Source organism: Pelodiscus sinensis, chromosome 8 (genome assembly GCF_052426305.1).
Source record: "Pelodiscus sinensis isolate ZL-2025 chromosome 8, ASM5242630v1, whole genome shotgun sequence".
Lineage (NCBI taxonomy): Eukaryota > Metazoa > Chordata > Testudines > Trionychidae > Pelodiscus > Pelodiscus sinensis.
Window position 1 is genome coordinate 63,099,044 of NC_143059.1, and position 19,431 is coordinate 63,118,474.

Here is a 19,431-nt window from a genome sequence, read left to right on the forward strand (position 1 = left end):
GTTTCTCAACTTTTTTTTTTTAAATAAAAAAAAAAAGTACCCCCAGTACCTACAGTTTTCAGACATTTTTTTTCTACAGTTGCAACACATTTGTTTAAACAATTTAATTGTAACCAGGTGGGCGATAAAATGTTTGGGTGTAAAAAGTACAAAAATAATAAAACCTGTAAAACTTAAAACAAAAATTCAGTTCTCTCCAAATTTCAGTTGTGTTGATGTACCCTTAAGGGTACTCATACCACTGGTTGAGAAACACTGTCTTAGAGTAACCCTTACTAAGCATGGGGTCAGCTTTAAGCCTTTGACCAGGCCCACGGACTTCAAATGGGACCGATCATGTGCTTAAAATTAAGCACATGCCAAAGTGCTTTCCTAAACTGAAGTGTTCAGCATTTTGCAGCCCTACATGAGATATGTCAAACAAAAAACAAGTGACAGAACCCCCCTGAAACAAACACACCCTGTCACGTTATTGGATTCTAAAGATCACTGTTGCACCTATGGGGGGCTGTTTGCCCAAAGTCTGTACAAAGGGGGCCATGTGAGGTGTCAAATAAAAGCTTGTGTTTTACTGATTCTGTATATGCTATTCATGTACTTGTATGATATCTGTATGTGGAGTTATAAATATGTAATCTGTGCTTATGCTGGAAAATTCTCTGAGACAGAGCAATGGACAAAGAATGTTCAGCCAGTGACTAGGCTAATTAGCAAAGTTCCAGGGACAATGGATCTCTAGGTGCCAATACACACCTGAGGAACGCGTCTGGAAATCTAGAACCTGCAGACCAGCCAGAATAGTGACTGCTGACACCCCAGCTCTCCCTGTACCCCAATCAGCCCCGGGCTTGCACACAGATGAGGGGTTTTAGAACCCAATCTCACCTCCCCCAAACGGGTTCTTCCAGTCCCAGAAACCAGCCACAGGTCCCAATCAATTTACACTCTGGATCTTACCCACAAGATGACATTGGGCTAATCCTTTAGAATCTACAACCTAAAGGTTTATTACTAAAAGAAAGAAAAGCATGAGAGTAAGGTTGTCAAGGAGAATACATCACATGCATCGAATCACCCAGTTCTTGATACAGGCTCTTCGCTCAGAGAATTTTCCAGCATATGCACAGATTCCATATTTATAACTCCACATACAGATATCATACAAGCACATGAATAGCATATACAGAATCAGTAAAACACAAGCTTGTATTTAACACCTCACATGGCCCCCTTTGTACAGGCTTTGGGGCAAACACCCCCCCCCCCATGGATGCAACAGTGATCTTTAGAATCCAATAAACATGACACACCCTTCCCCCCCAGTCAGAACTTGCAACCTATCTAATGACCAACTGTGTCAGACACGTTTTGTCCAAGAAGAAAGCAGAAAAGCCTTTTTTCAAACACATTATTTTAAAACCACAAACTAGCTGATCTGCTGGGAGGCTTTGAGAGACAGGTTTCAGCAAGGCCAGTGTATTATCCTAGCCTCAAGCTGCACTGACATGGTGTCCTGGTATCACCTAGGCATGTGTGAACATGTTTGCTCCCTAATTAGTCGTTGCTGCATCAAGGTGGAAGCCGATGGTTTTCACGGACAAAGATTGCACTGAGACTCCTGTTTCAGTCTCTGCAGACACTCAATCCAAAATGCTTCCCTGGAATTTGGGAAAGAGCTGGATCACAGGAAAGAGGAGCCGCCCCCTGCCCGATGTTGGCAGAGCGGCCACAAATTATTACACTTTTTCAGCAGCTTGTCACAAGCATGGCATTCAGCTCACAAAGCAGAGCCTCACACTATTGCAGAGGGGTCGCTGGTTTGGAAGGAACCTCAGAAATCTCACTCCTCAAAGCCGGAATTATCTTAAGGAATGATGGCTGTGTAGTGGCTGCAGAGAAATGGATGGAAAACCAGTAGGCACCTCCCAGCAGCTCCCGATGCCACAGGCTCCCAGCCCTGCGGGTTCCTGGCAGTGGCTAGGGATTTAACTGGTAAATTGGCCCTGGGGCTCAGGGCCAAAACTAAAGCTTGAGGGTTTCCATACTGGGTGGCGGGGCTCAGGTTACAGGCCTCCTGCCTTGGGCTTCAGCTTTGGTCCCCTTGCTCCAGGGGTGGTGGGCCTCTGGCTTTGATCCCCCTACACACACTCGCCATCCAGGTAGTGGAGCCCCAGGGGACTCAGGCTTCAGTCTCCCTTCCTGGATCATGTAGCAATTTTTGAGAAAAGGTGCAATGAAGTTTAGGAACCGCTGTACAGTACTAGGGATGGAAGTACTCAACTCAACTAGACCCCCCCCCCCCCCCCGGCCCACTTTGCTTTCTCTATCAGAAAGAGGCAGCAACGGGGAGAGCGCAGGAGCCGATGCTGGGGGGAACCAGTAAAGCTAGTTCCCCGCAGCACCGTCTCTGCGGGGGGCAGGGGAGGCAGAGGCACAGCGGGGAAACAGCACAAGCAGGAACTGAAGCAGTCCCTGTTCCTGCTGGTTCCCACTGCAGGCGCTTCTGCTTTTGAAATGTACACGAGCCCTGTGGGGCTCCCCGTGTTCTCTGCGGCACCATGCCCCCCTTGCTGCCTCTATGAGAGGCACCAGGGGGAGAGGACCAGGAGCTGGAGCTGGGGGGAGCTTGCTTAAAAGCCGGTTTCCCCCAGCAGTCTCCAGGGTGCCACCTCCTGCTTCCTTTCAGAGGTGGGGGGGGAGAGGGGAATTGGGGACCCTACTGCAAAGCAGCCCCAGTCTGCAGGAGTCACAGTGGGGAACTGAGCCCCCCCATAGACAGGGGCTGTTGCCACCAAGCAACTCCTGTTTGCAGGGGCCAGTCCTGGCTGCCATGAACAGGGGCTGGCGCCGGAGAAGTCTCTGTTTGTGGCCGGCACTGGCCACCGCAAACAGGGGCTGCTCTGGCAGCCTGGGCTGTCTGCCATGAACAGGGGGTGCTGGACTCAGCAGTCCTGCCTCGTGCTGATCGCTGCGCCTCTGCATTTTAAATGTATTAAGAGCCCAGCGGCTCTTGCTACATTTAAAATGCAGAGCCGCAGCCCAAGTGGCTCTGGAGCCAGCTCGAGCCAGGACTGTTTATAGACTAATCGTATAGTCGATGCAAATTGTATTGACTATACGATAAGCCACATAATCACATGTTCACATCCGTACACTGTGCTAGACGATGCTCCACTGCCAGGTAACACCGGGAGAAATTAAGAGGAAAAAAAACGTGTCTGAGGAAAAAAAAAGTCAGTGAAACGCTCAGAGCATTTGTTAAGGACCCCGGCAGCATTTTGTAAGACCAGCTCTGAAGGAAACTGCGATGCACTGTCAGAAAGCAGGAAGCAGAAAACACAGGAGGTGGTGTAAAGAAAAGAGTGTTCCATCTATAGCTAAGGGTTTTTTTAAATGGTCCAGCTACAAACAAGTATTTGTGGCCAGTGCCCCTCTCCTCCCAGCAATCACTTCTCCTCCCACACACATTTTATCATCACAATGTTTTCATTCCTAGCAATGAGAAAATCTAATTAGAAATGCACTTTCTAATGCCAGATTAGAAGGGATTGAAAGTTTTCAAGCATTCCGTTCTGGGTCACCGGGCTTTGTTGTATCGTAACCTCCTTCTTTCAGGAGTCCTGTGCTTTCCAAATCCATTCCACTCCTCAGTCAGCTGGAATACCAAATTAAGCCAACGTTTCCACAACACAGTGAAGCTATAGCAAGCAAATAGGGCCTTGTTGCTACAGGTTGAACCTCTCCAGTCCGGAATCCTCGGGGCCTGACCAGCTCGAAACCAGAGAATTTGCTAGACAACAGGAGATCAATATTGTCTAGCGGCATTACCAACACTTCCACTGCTTGTTGGGCTCTTAGAAGACATTTAGGGGTAAATTAGAGCTAAATTACAGCACAGAACACAGAGCCACGACTGGTAGCTATAAACAAACTTTATGGGACTGAAGGAAACTTGGCCACACCCATGATAAGTGGAGATCTGGCTAACTAACATCATTTTGGACCACTGATGTTGCCAGACCAGGGAATGCCGGACTAGAGAGGTTCAACTTGCAGTGCTGTTTGCACTGCAGCAACTCTGCCTCTATGTTTGAAATCAAAGCAGCGAGACCCACCAGAGAGGTACGCAACTATGAACTTCGTTGGCTGAAGGAGCATTCACACAGCACAGATTAAACATGGCCTGAAGTCTGCATCACATCTTTGATGATTCTTCTGTCTTGTTGGACAAAGGCATGGGAAGAGATCTTCCCAGGACGCTACAGTACTGAGCCTTGCAGAACACTGCTAAGAACTTCAGCAGCCACATTAATGCCACTGGCTGCTCCATAACCTAAACAACAGATATGGACAGGAGATCTATGAGGTAACATCTTGGAACACCATTCACTGTGGGATCAAATATACATTAACCAACCAATCCGATTGTTTTTAAACTATTTTAAAACACATCAGCAAGCCATTCATACATGCTAATGCCACAGACACCAACTAAGATGTAATTCAAGCGGGTGTTTCTACATCCATTAGAGACTTAAAATGAATGTAATTACCAAATTACCAAAGAACGAGAAGGAAGCATCAGTTCTATCATTTTAAAGTCTATAATACAGTAAGGATGAATTAAATGTTACAGACAAGTCGAAAACCTAGCCCGGGAGCTTACACAAGTTAGACAATGGACTTGGGAAATGAAGATCACAGTAAAAGATCATGCAGTATATTTTTGTTACATACACTTCTGATTATCGAGGTGTTTAATATGATCCTCATCACCACAGCCTGACAAATAACACCCTCAAGACACCTCACTCTGTAGGAAAGTATTTCTACACACAGGGAACTGAGGGGGAAAGAGATGAAGTGATTTACCAGAGATCACCCAGGAATTTTGGGGAAGAAATGACTTCAGGCCTTTGAGTCTCTGTACAGAACCTCAAACCACAAGACCGTCTTGGGGCAGAATATCATGTGTTTAACAGAGGAACCAACTAACTTAAGTGGGGATTAAAGGGTTAATATGCTGAAATATACTGAGATCTGAGGGAATACTTTTAGGCAAGAAGGCTGCCGTGGTGGAACAGAAGCCAACTAAAACAAACGAATCTTGAGGTAGAATCTGAAGGAATAGATTGAGAATGCGTGGAACATAGACTAGGGGAGGGGAGGTTTCCTGGCATGGGCCACTGATGTAAGGATCCATTAGTGGGAGGGGAGTTAGCAGGGTGAGAGGTGATGTAGGAAGCAGCAGCAGAGCTAGGCAAAGCTTGGAAGATGAGGACAAGAATTCTGGACTTGCTATTCTTACGAATCGCAATTTCTAGTTTATAAAAACAAACTTACATTGGCCAGCAGCTGATATCTTGACAATTGTCTCCTGGTTGGCATGAAGTTCTTGTAGACCCCATGTGAGCAGCACTGTGGAATTAATATATATTAACCCATCAATCGGACTGTTTCTAAACTATTTAAAAACATGCCTACAGGGCATTCATTCATGCGAATGCCACAGACACGGACTAAGATGTAATTAAAGTGGGTGGGTAGGAGCAGCAGTAAAGAATTTGCAGAAACAATGTTTGCTGGAGTTCTCATTTACTCTGTTAAATGTGCCAAGCTGACAACTCAAAATATTTTCTAAATGCTCGGGTTGCCAACTCAGACTAGTACCTGAAATTAACACAGTGGTTTGATCTCTGTATCCTCAACAGGAACACTGAAGATACTGAGACCATGAGAACTCCATTCTGCGGAAGGAGCATAACTAGATCCAGGTGGTTGCTCCAGATCTAACTCACTAATCAAACAGGGTTTTGGGGTGGGTTTTTTTTAGCATTAGCAGATATGATTATGAAGAAAAAGACACAGCTGAAATGCGTTATTCCAATATGCCAGCATACAGTGCCACTTTGCTGACTGCTACCACACCTCACATTTGGTGAATTTCTAGGCTTTGATTTATAGATTCATATATTCAAAGGCCAGAAGGGACCATTATGATCATTGCATCTGAACTCCTGACGCATAGGTCATAGAACTTCCCCCAAAACAATTCCTAGAGCAGATCTTTCACAAAAACATCCAGTCTTGATTTAAAAATGGACAGTGATGAAGAATTCACCATGATCTTTGGTATATTGTTCCAAAGGTTAACTATTTGCACTGTTAAATATGCATACATTATTTCCAAACTTAAATTCCCAGCCTTTGGATCACGCTGTACCTTTCTGCTAGACTGAAGAGCCCGTTATTAAATATTTGTTCTCCCTGGAGGTACTTGTAGTCAAGTCACCCCTTAACCTTCTCTTTGTTAAGCTAAATAGATTAAATTCTTTAAGTCTACCACTGGAAAAGTCATGTTTTCCAGTCTTTAATAATTCTCATGGCTCTTCCCTCAACATTCAGCAATTTGTCAATATCTTTGTTGAACTGCAGACAGCAGAACTGGAAAGAATATTTCAGCAGAGATTAAACCAGTATTACCAAATACAGAGATAAAATAACCCAACTTCTCCTGCTCAAGATTCCCTTCTTTATGCATTCCAGGATCACATTCTCTCTTTTGGCCGCAGCAGCATACTAGGAACTCATGTTCAGCTGATTACCCGCCACAACCTTCAAAAGCTACCAGAGTCGCTACTTCCCAAAACAGACCCTCTGTACTGTAAGTGTGGCCTACACTCTTTGCTCCTAGATTTATATATTTACTACTCCCCCAATTTTTGGGTCACCTGTAAACATTATCATTCGTGATTCACAAGAAGTGATCCCAGGACCCAAATGGAAATGTATCCCCCTCGCTGACAATTTTCCATTTATGATTACATTGAAATCTATTGGACAGTTTTTAACCCACTTAATGTGTGTCATGTTCATTTTATTCCAGTTCTTGTCATCAAAGTGTCATACGGTACCAAGTCAGATTTCTGTAAGGCATTTAAGTACCTTATGTTGACACTATTACCTTTAATCGCCCACCTGGTATTTTTGTTAAAAGGATATCAAGTTAGTTGAATAGGATCAGTTGTCCATAAACCCATATTTATTTGCATTAACTAAATATACTCTTCTGTGTTCTTTATTAATGAAGCCCTATATCATTTGCTCGATTATCTTTGCCATACATGTCAAGCTAATGGACCTATATCTACCTGGATCAGTCCTCTTTCTATTCTTAAAATATGGCACAACATTAGTTGTCTTCCATTCTTCTGGAACTTCATCAGTGCACCAAGAGTTATTGAAAGCCAGCACTAATGGCCCAGAGAGCTCCTCAGCCAACTCTTGTAGAACTCTTGGATGCAATATATCTGGACCTGCTGATTTTAAAATGTCTAACTTTAATAGCTTCTCTTTAACCAGTTACCATCCCTAGTAGGAATGCTGAGAGTGTAACTCATTCCTGCCAGCCTGCCTCTTTAGTACTGCTAGAGACTGAGCTTAGCCAGGCCAGAAGGAGTGAGTGAGAAGGGAAAAGGGGGCAGTTGCCCTAAGGCCCAGCAATTCAAAGGGGCCTGGTGCGCCTAGCCACCACTGTTGCTACTGAGGTAGTGGTGGCAGTTGGCGCCCTGGGAGCATTGAATCGCTGTCTGGAGCGCTGCACCACACCACATGCTCTGCGTGGTTCTGAGGGATGGGGAGCGCCGAGTGCTGGCTGCCCTGGCCCATCCCCTTCCGCCTGAGGCCCCACCACTTCCAGGGGCACAGAGCTGCTCCTCACACACCCCTTGCCTAGGGGGGCTGTGGAAGTTGTCCCCCCACTCCTCCTGAGTCTAGCTGTAGAAACAGTTAAGACAGAACCCAGCTACAGGAACAGTTATCACTGTGCTCATATTCACCTCAGGTGCAACAGGCCATTACAGGAAAGAACAAGCCAGCTACATCCCTATGGCGTTCTTGCCTCAGCGATTCAGCAGGAACTTTGGAAAACACAGATCCTGCTCCCTGGAGATGGGACAGACTCATTGCAGGATGGATTCTCCTGGATTGGGTGGTTAGTAATACATCACCTTTCCCCCTTTATGTCTGGAAGATCCTACAACTGAGGTGTCATTAGCTAATGTCTTCTTTTACTAGGTGCACTGGTTAATAAGCTATAGTGCTGAAAGTGATGCTAAAAGAAAACTGCCTAGCCCAGCTGACAAAGGGTTCAGAAGACCAAGAGCACCTCTCCCCAGGAACAAACGGGAATATGAATTTAAATATCTGGATTTTAATTAAAAATCGGCATTTCTGAGGCTCCAGCTGAGGACAATTATGTTGCACAAGTGACATTTAACAGCATGGCTGCCCTAATGTACAGTAGAGGCTGTAAATTCATTACCAGCCTCCCATTGGTCTGATTTAACCACAAGAAGAAGTGCATTCATGTGTAAACGCCAACTGAAATAATTAAAGGCCTAATCTAGGCCAGGCGTCTGCAGGTGCTGCTCCAGTGACTTCAATAGCACAGCACTTGCTGGAATCTGGCACCAGATCCTAACCCGTGTAAAGCCAGGAAGTGGCATTTACACCACTGGAAGAATTTGGCCCCAGAGTCTGAACCGGGCCCTGGCCCTAATATTTCTTTGTAGTATTGCTACTGCAGTATTAAGGTCAGGATGGCAACTGCTTTTGAAATCCCACCACAGTCTCACTTTGCCAGTCTCTGTTTCATGTGCTGTCCACTTAGCTACCCCGGTTTTGGGGAGTTTTATGAAGGTCCGGCCCCACAGAATCTTTCTATCAACTCTAATGGGTGGTGGATCAGGCCCTAAAATTTCATATAAAGTAACTCTTAGCTTCTCTGAAGACGTCCTGTATATAGGTGAAATTCTTAAAAGTTTAAAATTTACAAGGACAATTAAAAAAAAACCCAAACAGCCTGCCAATGTTACGATAAAGCCCAAAATTCAATCTCATGGCCACAGCTGATGTCCATAGGGGTGCCTGAGCCCCACTGGCATGCAAAGACAACCTAAAAATAAAATGTACCTTGAGAACAGAAGAAAATGCAGATGGAGTCAAATGGCAGTGAAAGGCTCATGATGACAAACTGAAATTTAAAAAGGAACAAATATTAATTGTCATCGAATCCCTGAAATACAGTCCTCGCATTAGAACAGTCATCAGGAAGATATATTCAATTCCTTTCCAACTGTCTAACATCATAAGAACGGCCATACTGGGACTCAGACCAAAAGTCCATCCAACCCAGTATCCTGTCTGCCAACAGTGGCCAATGCCAGGTGGCCTCAGAGGGAGTGAACGGAACAGGTAACGATCAAGCAATCTCTCTCCTGCCATCTATCTCCACCCTCTGATAAACAGACATCATCACTGGAGAAAGTTTGTTTGCCCTAAAGACCCATAGGTATGGATGCTTTGGTTCTTTTGAAAATCCCAGTAAGTGCCTAAGCTGTATCGTCGAGCACCTAAATCAATTTGGAAATCTGACCCTAAAATCCTACATTACCTTGGGTAAACCCATGCACTTTTCTCTGCCTCGGTTTCCCCAGATATAGCCTAGGATACTGCAGCTAGACTCTTCAGCACCTACATGCAATGTCGTCGAGATCCTTGGATGGAAGGTAGTGGTACTCCAGGAGTGCTATTATCATTCTGCAACTTACAGGCGCCATTAAAGAGATTCTCTTAGCCAGGTACGTATGTCACTTGATAGGATTCAAATGACAGACTCAGTATTCTCCCATGTCTCCTCAGGTTGAGTTACATATGGAAGTGGGAGCGCAGCTAGAGGAACCAAAGGGAGTGATTATTATCATGGGCAGTGGGTAAAAGTAGGACTGTGAGAGGATGGATCCCAACCCCATCCCCAGCCCTACCCCTTCTACCCAGGCCCTGCCCCCAGCATTCCTGGTCCCGGAGAATGGGGAGGGAAGAGGGCACATAGCCCCAACATATCCACCCCCAGTAGACATTCTGGGGGCGGAGTATGGGTGGGGCTGGGCAGGTGGATTGGGAAGGCAATGCCTTTCCCTGCCTAGCATACCCACTGCCCATGATTATTATCCTCCTTGCCAGGAGGCGCAAATACAAAACCAAAACCCACACTAACATGTACCAACAGGGGTGAGTAAGCGAAGGCCCTGGGGCCAGATGCAGCCTCCGGCTTCCCTGGATTGGGACCCTGAGGTTTACAGCTTCCCCCCCAGCACTGGGGAGCCCACACTGGCACTCCAGCTCCCCCCACGGGGCTGAAGCACACAAAATCTACTAGTCTTGGCCCTCCTAGGCTCTAGTGTATGAGAGGAATGTGGGGAATGTCTTTCCCCTCAATCAGGGGCCACGGCAGTGAGGGCTGTGTGTGGCCCTCCACTGATTTTTCTGTGGGATGCAAAAATGTTCCCCACCCATGATTTAAAGTCTCCAGACATACAAACCTCATTATGAAGGCAAATCCTAACCCTAAGCCCTCACGTGCCACATGCCCCGACCTGGTCACGGCCTCCCTACACAGCATTCCAAAACAGACCGGTCAACAATAAAAAGGTCCCAGAAGGCAGGGCGGTGTTAATTAGATCTGTCCTGATTAACTATACCTTGCAGGAAAGAGTGGTGACGGGAGATGCCCCGGACAACGGGTGATGAGAAAAAAGGACACATTTTATTGGGGGGTTACCCAACAGCCACATACCATGAGGTTTAAAAAGGGCTCGGCTGGGCTGGTGACAGAAAGAATGAGAGAGACACAGCAGAAAGATCACAGCCAGGGGAGCTCAGCCAACAGCCTCGCTGGTCCCCTGTGGTCTGTGTATGGGGGGGGGGGGGGGAGGGAGAAGGGGGCTGCTCTGTGCTCCCAGAAGGGGTGAGGTCTCAGGTGGAAGGGGACTGTGGCACCCCACCCCCGTCCTCAGCACTGCCTGGAGTACACCCTGCCATGCCCCGTCTCCACAGCAGCCCTAAGGGCTGCCCAGAGCGCAGGGGCAAACAAGAGCCCCAGGCCCTTTCAGAACGCCTGGCCCTAGGGCAACTGTCCCTTCTCCGCCCCCAGTCGGTGGGCCGAGTCTCACCTTTGCCACTGCCAGAATGCTGGTTTTTTCCTCGCCTCAGAACTGATCGTCATGGGGATGGCAAGGGCCAGCAGTGGGGAGGCAGAGAAGAATGAGCCTCACTCGGTACCCTGGAAGGCAAAGGATCTTCCTGGATGTTCCCCCCTCCCCACTTCTTAGTCCAACTCATAATAACCCTTTCACCGAAGCTCTCCAAGCCTTTGATCAATTGTACAAGCCGGTGACAAGCTGCACATTCTTGGACACTGAGAAATCTCCCTGTACTGCTGCTCATGAGAGTCTGCCAAGGCAGGGAGTCTAACAATCCAGGCAGTATGTGGAGGACCCTGAACAAAGAGAGCTGGACTCTTTGCAGCTCTCTCTGGCACTAGGTGTGCACCCCCAGCTGGCCACTGCAACACAAGAAGGGAAAGAGGAGATGGTAGGAAAGACCCTTGGGGTGTGTCTTGCTACCCAGTGACACTGCAGCACAAAAGGACAAGAAGAGAAAAGAGGGTCCCAGCCTGGACAGTGCTAAATACTGCCATTATCTAGCACTGTCAGATGTAGGACAGCTGGCAGGTCTCTTGCATGCAGGGGGTAAAAACGCACTTACCCAGGTAGCAGAGGTCTGAGGCAGCCACTGCTGTGTACGTCATGTTCCAGTTACCCGTTTAGTTTTGCAGCTACACTCAGCTCCAAATGCAACAGCTCAGTCCCAGGAACAGAGTGGATGGCGAAAGCTTTTACATATTTTCATCTGGACACTTGCTTTTGCTCGAGCAAATTAACATCGGCATTTAGCTCCTTCTGTAAACACTGCTCTTTTTGTGGCACGTCTTACCTTCCTAGCAGCAGGGAGGGAGGGAAGACAGTATACACCCTGCTGGGGTCATAGGCAAGTTGAATGGTTAAGATTCCAAACTGATATCTAACCCATGAAGATAAAAATGTAAACAGAGGGCATGTCAAGCATCTGTTGGTTTTATCATTCATCAGCTTTCAGCCCATCACATATCAGAGCCAGAGGGAATGCAAGACTGTGACCTTACGTGACAGATGGGTGCACGTTGGCTTCAGATGCCACCATCACTAGTGCAACAAAGCTCTGGCTGAGCCAGGAACTGAATTCAGAATCTTCTAGCATCCCAGTCCACAAGACCATCCTTTGTCCTCTCTCACTTGGTCCATCTTATTGAAACTAAAGGGGGTAGGAAATGTGTCCTTCTACACTTTTGTACGCCAAGTACAATGGGTGCTAGTACAGCTATTAGTTGTATTGCAAAAAGTGAATTATTAGGTGAGCATAACTACATCATTGCTCTTTCTCCATGCCACTGAACAATGCAGTGATACCAAAAAATCTGTCGTGTAGACTAGGGCTCAAACTCACCCGGTTATATTCTATCAAACAACTGGACGTGGGCTTAGTGGTCCCAAATTCCCATGTGGCAATTAGGGATGTAAAATCCTGTTTAATTGGTTCAGTCCCCGCTCGTGTCAGGTCTCAGGAGCTACCCCCACTGTGGCTCTGCAGGGAAAGTATTTTAGGAGCTAGCAGGCAAGCAGCCTGTCTGAGATCCAGCTCACGCAGAGCCGTAGCAGGGCTAGTTGCTGGGACTTGGCGTGAGCAGGAACTGAACCAGGCTGTCTGCCGGCTCCTAAAATACTTTCCTTGCAGAGGGGGTAGCTCCCAGGACCCGGTACAAGCCAGGATGCAGTGCTAATCCTTACTGATTAATTGTGTACTCAACAAATTTTGTCGACTACACGGTTAATGAATTACGTGCTTCTGAACATCCCTACCACAGACAGGTGCTGCTTTGGGCGGATGGCGCAGCCCCTGCCTGCGGCAGGTAGGGAGCTGCTCCAATTGGTTAATTGGAAGCAGTAAGTGTCACTTATTAATGGTGATGCTAACCAGTTAACCTTTCACATCCCTAGTAGCAACTGCATGTCCTCTCAACATTGGCGTCTTTCTATGCCACCCCAGAATTTTCTGCATTTCAGTGACTGATATCCTCTCTGTACCCTGTACTCCCTCCTATGCGTTGCAGAGCTACAGCTGGTTGGAAAAAGATTTTTTTTCTAATGCAGAAAAAAACTTGACCTTTTGGAGAAAAAAAATAAAAACACTGAAAACTAAAAATTTCCGTCTTTGACAGGGAAAAAACCTCAAGATTTTCTGCAGAAATCCAACACCCCAAATTTCCCATTAAAAAAGACAGTTTTGACTAGGGATGTAAAAATCTTAGTTAATGCTTAAACGGGCGAGCGAGAGGTATGATGGACCAGGGAGCTACCCCCCCAAGGACTACAGTGGGCTGCTCCAGCTGGACTGGCCCACTGCACTGCACCATAGGCCCAGCACGGATGGAGCTGCCCCCTGCCCACATCAGTTGGGGGCTGCTGGTTAACTGTATCCAGTAATCACCACCCAGAAAGGTGACCAGAATGTAGCATGCCTAGTTTTGACAGCAATTTTTGGCCAGCCACAGCCGTGGCACCTAGTTAACGTTTGCAAAAGTGCTTTGGAATCCCTGGAAAGAGAAAGAGAAGCTCTAGAGTGAGAAATGATACTGCAGAATTAAAGTAAATAGTACCCTTCTGCTAATCATATTTGGCATTTTGCTAGTGTGGCTTACCAACTTAAGAGTGCTTTACAAACATGGACTAATGCCATGGTTCTCAACCAAGGATATGTAGGGATTTTCCAGAGGGTACATCAACTCACCTAGATGTGTGCCTAATTTTACAACAAGCTACATAAAAAACACTCGCAATGTCAGTACAAACTAACATTTCATACAATGACTTGTTTATACCGTTCTCTATAACTATGCATTAAAAGGTAAGTACAATATTTACATCCTTGACTTATATGGCAAAAATGAGAAAGTAAGCATTTTTTTCCCCAAGGGTAATATGCTGTGACATTTGTATTTGTGTCTGATTTTGTAAGCAAGTAGTTTTTAAGTGGGGGGAGGGGAAACCTTAGGGTATGCAAGATAAATCAGACTCTAGAAAGGGATACAGTAGTCTGGAAAGGTTGAGAGTTGCTCATCTAAGGAATCCTCCCTGACAAGCCTGATGTTGCCAAATTAGCAAGTCCAAAGTAGGATTCAATAAAAGATAGTAAACACAAAGCATTACTTCACCAAGGAAGTAGTGTCCCTTAATAGCTTCCAACCCCAGTAAATACCAGGAAGATAAGATTATGTTTTTGCTATTCCCCAAGGGCATGATTACTTCACGTTAACTCCAAAGCATATGTGACTTAGGAACAATGCTTGAAAACTAGGACAAGACCGGACTTGCTACCAGATGTGACATGTGTGTGTTTGTATGGGGGAGGGATTCTAGGGAGATACTCCAGATTGGCTCAGTAGAGGATATAAAGATGTTTCAATGACATTGTCTCACCTCAGGTTTAAGTGAAGTCATTCTCCAGTGCCCAGCCTTCTTGTTGGGAAATGGAGAAAATGAAGAACTCAGCAGTTTGTCAGCAAAGGCTTGTCAATGTCAACTCAAACAACTTCAGGAGCTATGTTGGCTTGGGAAGTGGGTGGGGGGGAGCCAAAGACCAAAAGATTTTCTTTCCTGGTGTATGGTCAGGATTTCAAAACTGTAATCCTAGGGATGCATGCTTTACGAGTAAATAAAAACTGGTCATTGTCTCAAAGAGATATCCAACAAGTGCTTATAGTTATGGCAATCAAGACTGCAATTGTGCACAAGTGTTATAGAAAAATCCAGCCCTTCAAATTTGTCACGTGTTTTTTTACTCCCCCAGGTGTCTGTCCTTGCATATAAAATATTGATATGTGCTTTTTATAACAAGTGAACCAGAACCAAACCAGGGATCCAAAATCATCAACACAGTTTGGATTGGGAATGAGCTCCAAGCTTCAGAGCTGAACTCTGGCTATCATTGGCTGAATTAAATGGATCCAAGGCCAGGGAAAATGCTGATCTGGAATGCCTAGCTGGAGCAGGTGTCTGTGAGATGGAGAAAATATAACTTACAGTTAAAAGAAAATCAGCAGTATGTTACATTAACTACTGTTGTTATTGTGTGTATTTTATTATGATTTCCCATGGTATCACATAACTCAGTTCACCATTACTACAGTATCAGCAAAATGGTTAGTATTGTTCATTGCTTTATTGTAAATGCCACGTTTGATATGAGCCTCGAGTCAGTGCTGAGATGTGAAGAAGCTTATTTGAAAGTACCAGCTAGTAGCTATAATTAATTATCACCTACTCTTAGCTTGGCTCACAACAAAAAGAGCTGGCTTACCAGGCTGGTTTTCCAAACCCTCCTGGTTCTATTTATAGAATGAGAGATAAAAAGATTATATTGTGTTTTAATCAAACAATCTTATGAACAAACCACATTAGACTTCTGTGGTTGGGATATAACAATGCTGGTCCCTCCAGGGGTGCAATATTCAGCCTGTATGAGAAGTAACCCAACAGCCCCGAGAAGCAAAAAGCACAGATTTTCTGTAGACTGAAGTTTTCTTTCAAATACAGATTTGACTTTCAAGATAAAACCAAACAGTTGATCTATATTCTATTAATATTGTGGCTGACACAAAACAGCTGCAAAGTCTCAGAGGGGTAGCCATGTTAGTCTGTATCTGCAAAAATGAGGGGGTCTGTGGCATCTAAAGAGACAGGGGCCAGTACATGGAAGCAGCATGGGCTGACCATGAACACAGGCTGCTCTGGCAGTGGGGACCCAGCACAAAATGAGACTGAGCAAGCCCAGCTCACACTGAGTTTGGGAGCTACCCCCTGCTGAAGCTCTGCAGTTTAAAAGTAGTAAAAGCTGGGTGGGCAGGCAGCCCTGGGGCACCTGGGCTCGCCACAGACAAAGGCTGCTCCATCTGGGATGCTGAAGCAGCTCATCCGGGGTGGGGAGCTGCTCCAGCCCCCAACAGTTAACCTTAATTAGTAAGCTTCACATCCTTACAGGAAAGAGCTCTATAGTTGGCCTATAGTAATGTAACACACTGAGGCATAGAATATGCTTAGCCATAGGCAGCTGGCCAGTATAGATGAACCATTCTAATTCCTATTCCATCCTATCGTGAAGTCACCAAGAATCGATTTACCCATCTAGCTGCATGCCATCACCCACTAACTAGGCCTGCTCCTGGTTACAGGAGGGTGTAGGATGCTAACACACCAGGGCTCTCATGGAGTATGAGCTTAACCAATGGTAGGGATCCAATCTTGTGGTCTGTGCCAGTACAAAACTCCTATTGACCTAAGTGGGCAATTATGAGAGAGTAGAAATTGCAGTTTCAGACAGTGTGTGAGCCCAAAGGCAAATTTCTTTCTAGCTAAGTCAAGTAGGAGCTTAACGGCTGCTTGAGATGAAAGCCAACTTTATATTTCCAACAGTTAAGCAGTGCACTTGTAACAACATTATTAAACATCCACTGACTGATTTTGCACATGCTATATAATTTAGGCATACATAGCCCAAACATATCGTCTGCTCTAAATCCATTTGTTCCGTGAAGTCTGCCACCTACAGAGACCCCATATTACTGTGTGTGTGCCCTGTACTGTATTGCTCTAACTCCTGCCTTTAAGACTGTAACTTTCTCTGGGTAGGGACACAATATCCATCTCCCCCTGGGTTTTTGCATGCAGGATGCCAGCAGACATGCCCCAGTCCTGGGTCTTTTGTCTGCCCAGCCCAATCCATTACACACAGCTGTGTGCCAGGGGAAGAACCCAGCCTCACCTTCCACTTTGCAATTGCAGAGAAGCAGCATGCAGCACCCCCACCTTGCCAATGCACCACTGCCCTCCCCCCACTTTTATGGGGGTGGGGGAGGACATGGTGCCTCTGCTCAGACACTGGTTCTGTTGCAGATAAGAGTTCCTAGACAGCAAGACTGTTTTTATGGTCTACAACTCTCAGTACTGATTTTGTGGATAAAGTTTTAAGACCTGTTACAACTGTGGTGTCCAACACACTAACCACAGGTGGCTATTTGGCTGGTTGAGTGTGGCTAATTTACTATAGCAATAGCTACAGTGGCTACTTCTTCAGAACTGAGTTGGACACGAGGGTGCTACAAATAAAATGAAAAAAGCAGCATTCGAATAATTCCTCAAATAAAAATCTCCCCTCAAAATAAAATCACAAGCTAGATCCTTAGCTAGTGTAAACCAGTGAAGCTCCATTAACTTTACACCCATATCTGGATGGTAAAGGATGCCAAGACAAATTACAACTGGGAATACAGACTTGTAGAACTTTATAAACTATGGCTACCAAATTACCCACTAATTGTATTACACTCCTACCTGAAGTTCTGTTATTTTAAAATCTGCTCTTGAGCACAGTTCCATCCAGATTGATACATTATGTAGCCGACTCTTTAGCTTTGCAAAATTTTGCAATAATATACTTAGATCGGCAAGTTTTGCTAAAATAACGAAGGGTGCTGAGCTGTGCACACTTGGATAACGCGAAGTGAAGAAAAACGGAGCTAGATAAGAGCAGAACAGTGGCTGCAGGTTTATGTATTACATATGTGTTGGTTTACAGGAGGGAACAGAAATCTAACTTTAATTTGTATATACAATAGGCACACAACCCAGGGCAAGGAGCGCGCTAGAACTAACAGATAAGACTGGAGATAAGCCGATCTTTGCGGGAGGGGGGGAGGTTATATTTCTGCCGTGTGCACCCCCCTCTCTTGGAGCCAGCTCGCTCACTGGTTACGAAATCAGCCGGACTCCCTCCAGGTGCGCGGGGAAGCCGACCAGGCTGCAGTTAACCTTACAGAGCAGGTATCCATTTTCCCTAACCCCGAGCGCACGCACAGGAAGCTGGCACCTCTCTCTCACCCCCCGGCCCCACAGGTACCGAGACAGACAATGGGGCAGGGATTTGCATAGGGCACGCCGCCCTGGGTCTAGACCCCCACGCTCATTGCCTGCCCTCCCCGGATTTCTGCAGGCAAGGTCCCCACGCGCCCCATTCCTGGGTCTTTTGCCTGCCCAACCCAAGCCGCTTACGGAGGGATCCCAGCTTCACCTTCCACTTTGCAATCTCAGCTCAGCAGGGAACAGCAGCCCTCCCCCGACTTTTCTAGGGGACTGCAGCGCGCGGTACCTCGGCTCAGACACGGGCTCTGGTGCAGGTCCGCGGGAAAGCGCCAGACGCTTATAATGTACCGAGTCAACTTCGCTTGCCCGCGGTGCGCCGGGTCCCAAGGCTAAGCTGCCTGCAGGAGCGAATCGGCAGCGCCTGAGATCCGAAGCGGCCCGCCCGAGAGGGGAGATGAAAGCAGCTGCTGCTGGGTCTGCTGAGCTCAGGGCTGGAAGCGTGGTGCTGCCTTCCCCACAGGCATCTCTCTCCTGCCGCAGGGGGCGCTGCCGCGTAGGCAGCGGGAGCAGGTGGTGCGCCGGAGTCAAGCCGGAGGAGAAGGGAGAAGTTCCCTCGCCAGACTTTTCTGTCAGGCTAGAACCTGCGTCAGCAAAGCCAGGTCACCGCTGAGCAACGAAGAGATCCCTCCATGTCCACTCCGGTGCCAGCCCAGGACTGAGCCGTGTCTTCCGTAGGGGCTTTGTCCAGCGTGGTTCGAAATGCAGGTGTCCCTGAAATTAATGAATCACCTCCAGGGGGAGCCATTACTAGCCAGACCCAGGTACCTAAAGCATGGAGTTCATGCATGCTAACAGCTGCACCCCAGAAGGGCGGAAAGGGCGGGCTGGCTGTCGTCTCAAATGCCTCCACATTCAAAATGTGAGTACACTAGTCCGCATCAGTAAAATGGATGATTTCCAATCCCACCGGCCCAGGGATCAAAGGAATCGCAGCTTATCAGATCAGTGCTATATTCTGAGTCAGCGCTGACATAGCTGCCTGCAGCTACTTTGCATGCTGCTTGCGCGTGTCCTACGGCCCGCTGAAGAAACAGCCCGATTCCAGAGCTCACTGAACACCATTGCCACAGATGAGCCGTATTCACAATATCCTCTTCCGCTGTTACCGTGCAAATTTAGACCACAGGGCATCCTGGTAGAGGATTTTGTAAACTTAGATTGGTTGCTGTCTTGTCAATTTCTGCGACAAGGCTTCTCGCTCCCTGCAGGGTGGCTGGCTGCTAAAAGGGAAGCGTGAAGCAGGCAAGAAAGCTGCATGTAATAAGAGGCCTGGGTCTCAGCTCCGTCCCCACCTGCGCCATTTCAGTCATATGTACACTCAGATCAGACAGTCCTTGTAGATGAAACTCATGTCACAAAGGAGGAGAAAACTGACTTTAGTTTCAAATGCTCCATACATAAAAAGGTAAAAGGCCATGAGAAACTCTATACCTCACACCTGCAACTACATTAACAGGACATGAGAAATTGTGAAAACTCACATACTTTGAGGTCTGTGAATAAAAGGTGTTTGTACCAT

The 19,431-nt window shown here is 46.6% G+C and overlaps 1 protein-coding gene across 5 annotated transcripts in view; it reads right to left on the minus strand.

Moving 5' to 3' along the window:
- VWA2 (von Willebrand factor A domain containing 2) overlaps window positions 1-19,207 on the minus strand; it is a 76,286-nt gene extending 57,079 nt beyond the window's left edge. Inside the window, exons 1-3 of one of the 5 annotated variants that reach the window (XR_016350193.1) lie at window positions 18,139-19,202; window positions 8,974-9,034; window positions 5,344-5,418 (exon numbers count right to left, since the gene is read on the minus strand). Coding sequence is in view for 3 of the 5 variants with exons in the window: in XM_089780205.1 (XP_089636331.1) it covers window positions 5,344-5,418; window positions 8,974-9,025 (127 nt within the window). In the remaining 2 variants the exon portion in view is untranslated. Of the gene's footprint in view, window positions 1-4,115; window positions 4,293-5,343; window positions 5,419-8,973; window positions 9,035-18,138 lie in introns of those variants that run through there. The other 4 variants (XM_089780205.1, XM_075935422.2, XM_075935428.2 and 1 more) reach the window with 4 other exon arrangements.
- Between the last annotated feature and the right edge of the window lie 224 nt (window positions 19,208-19,431).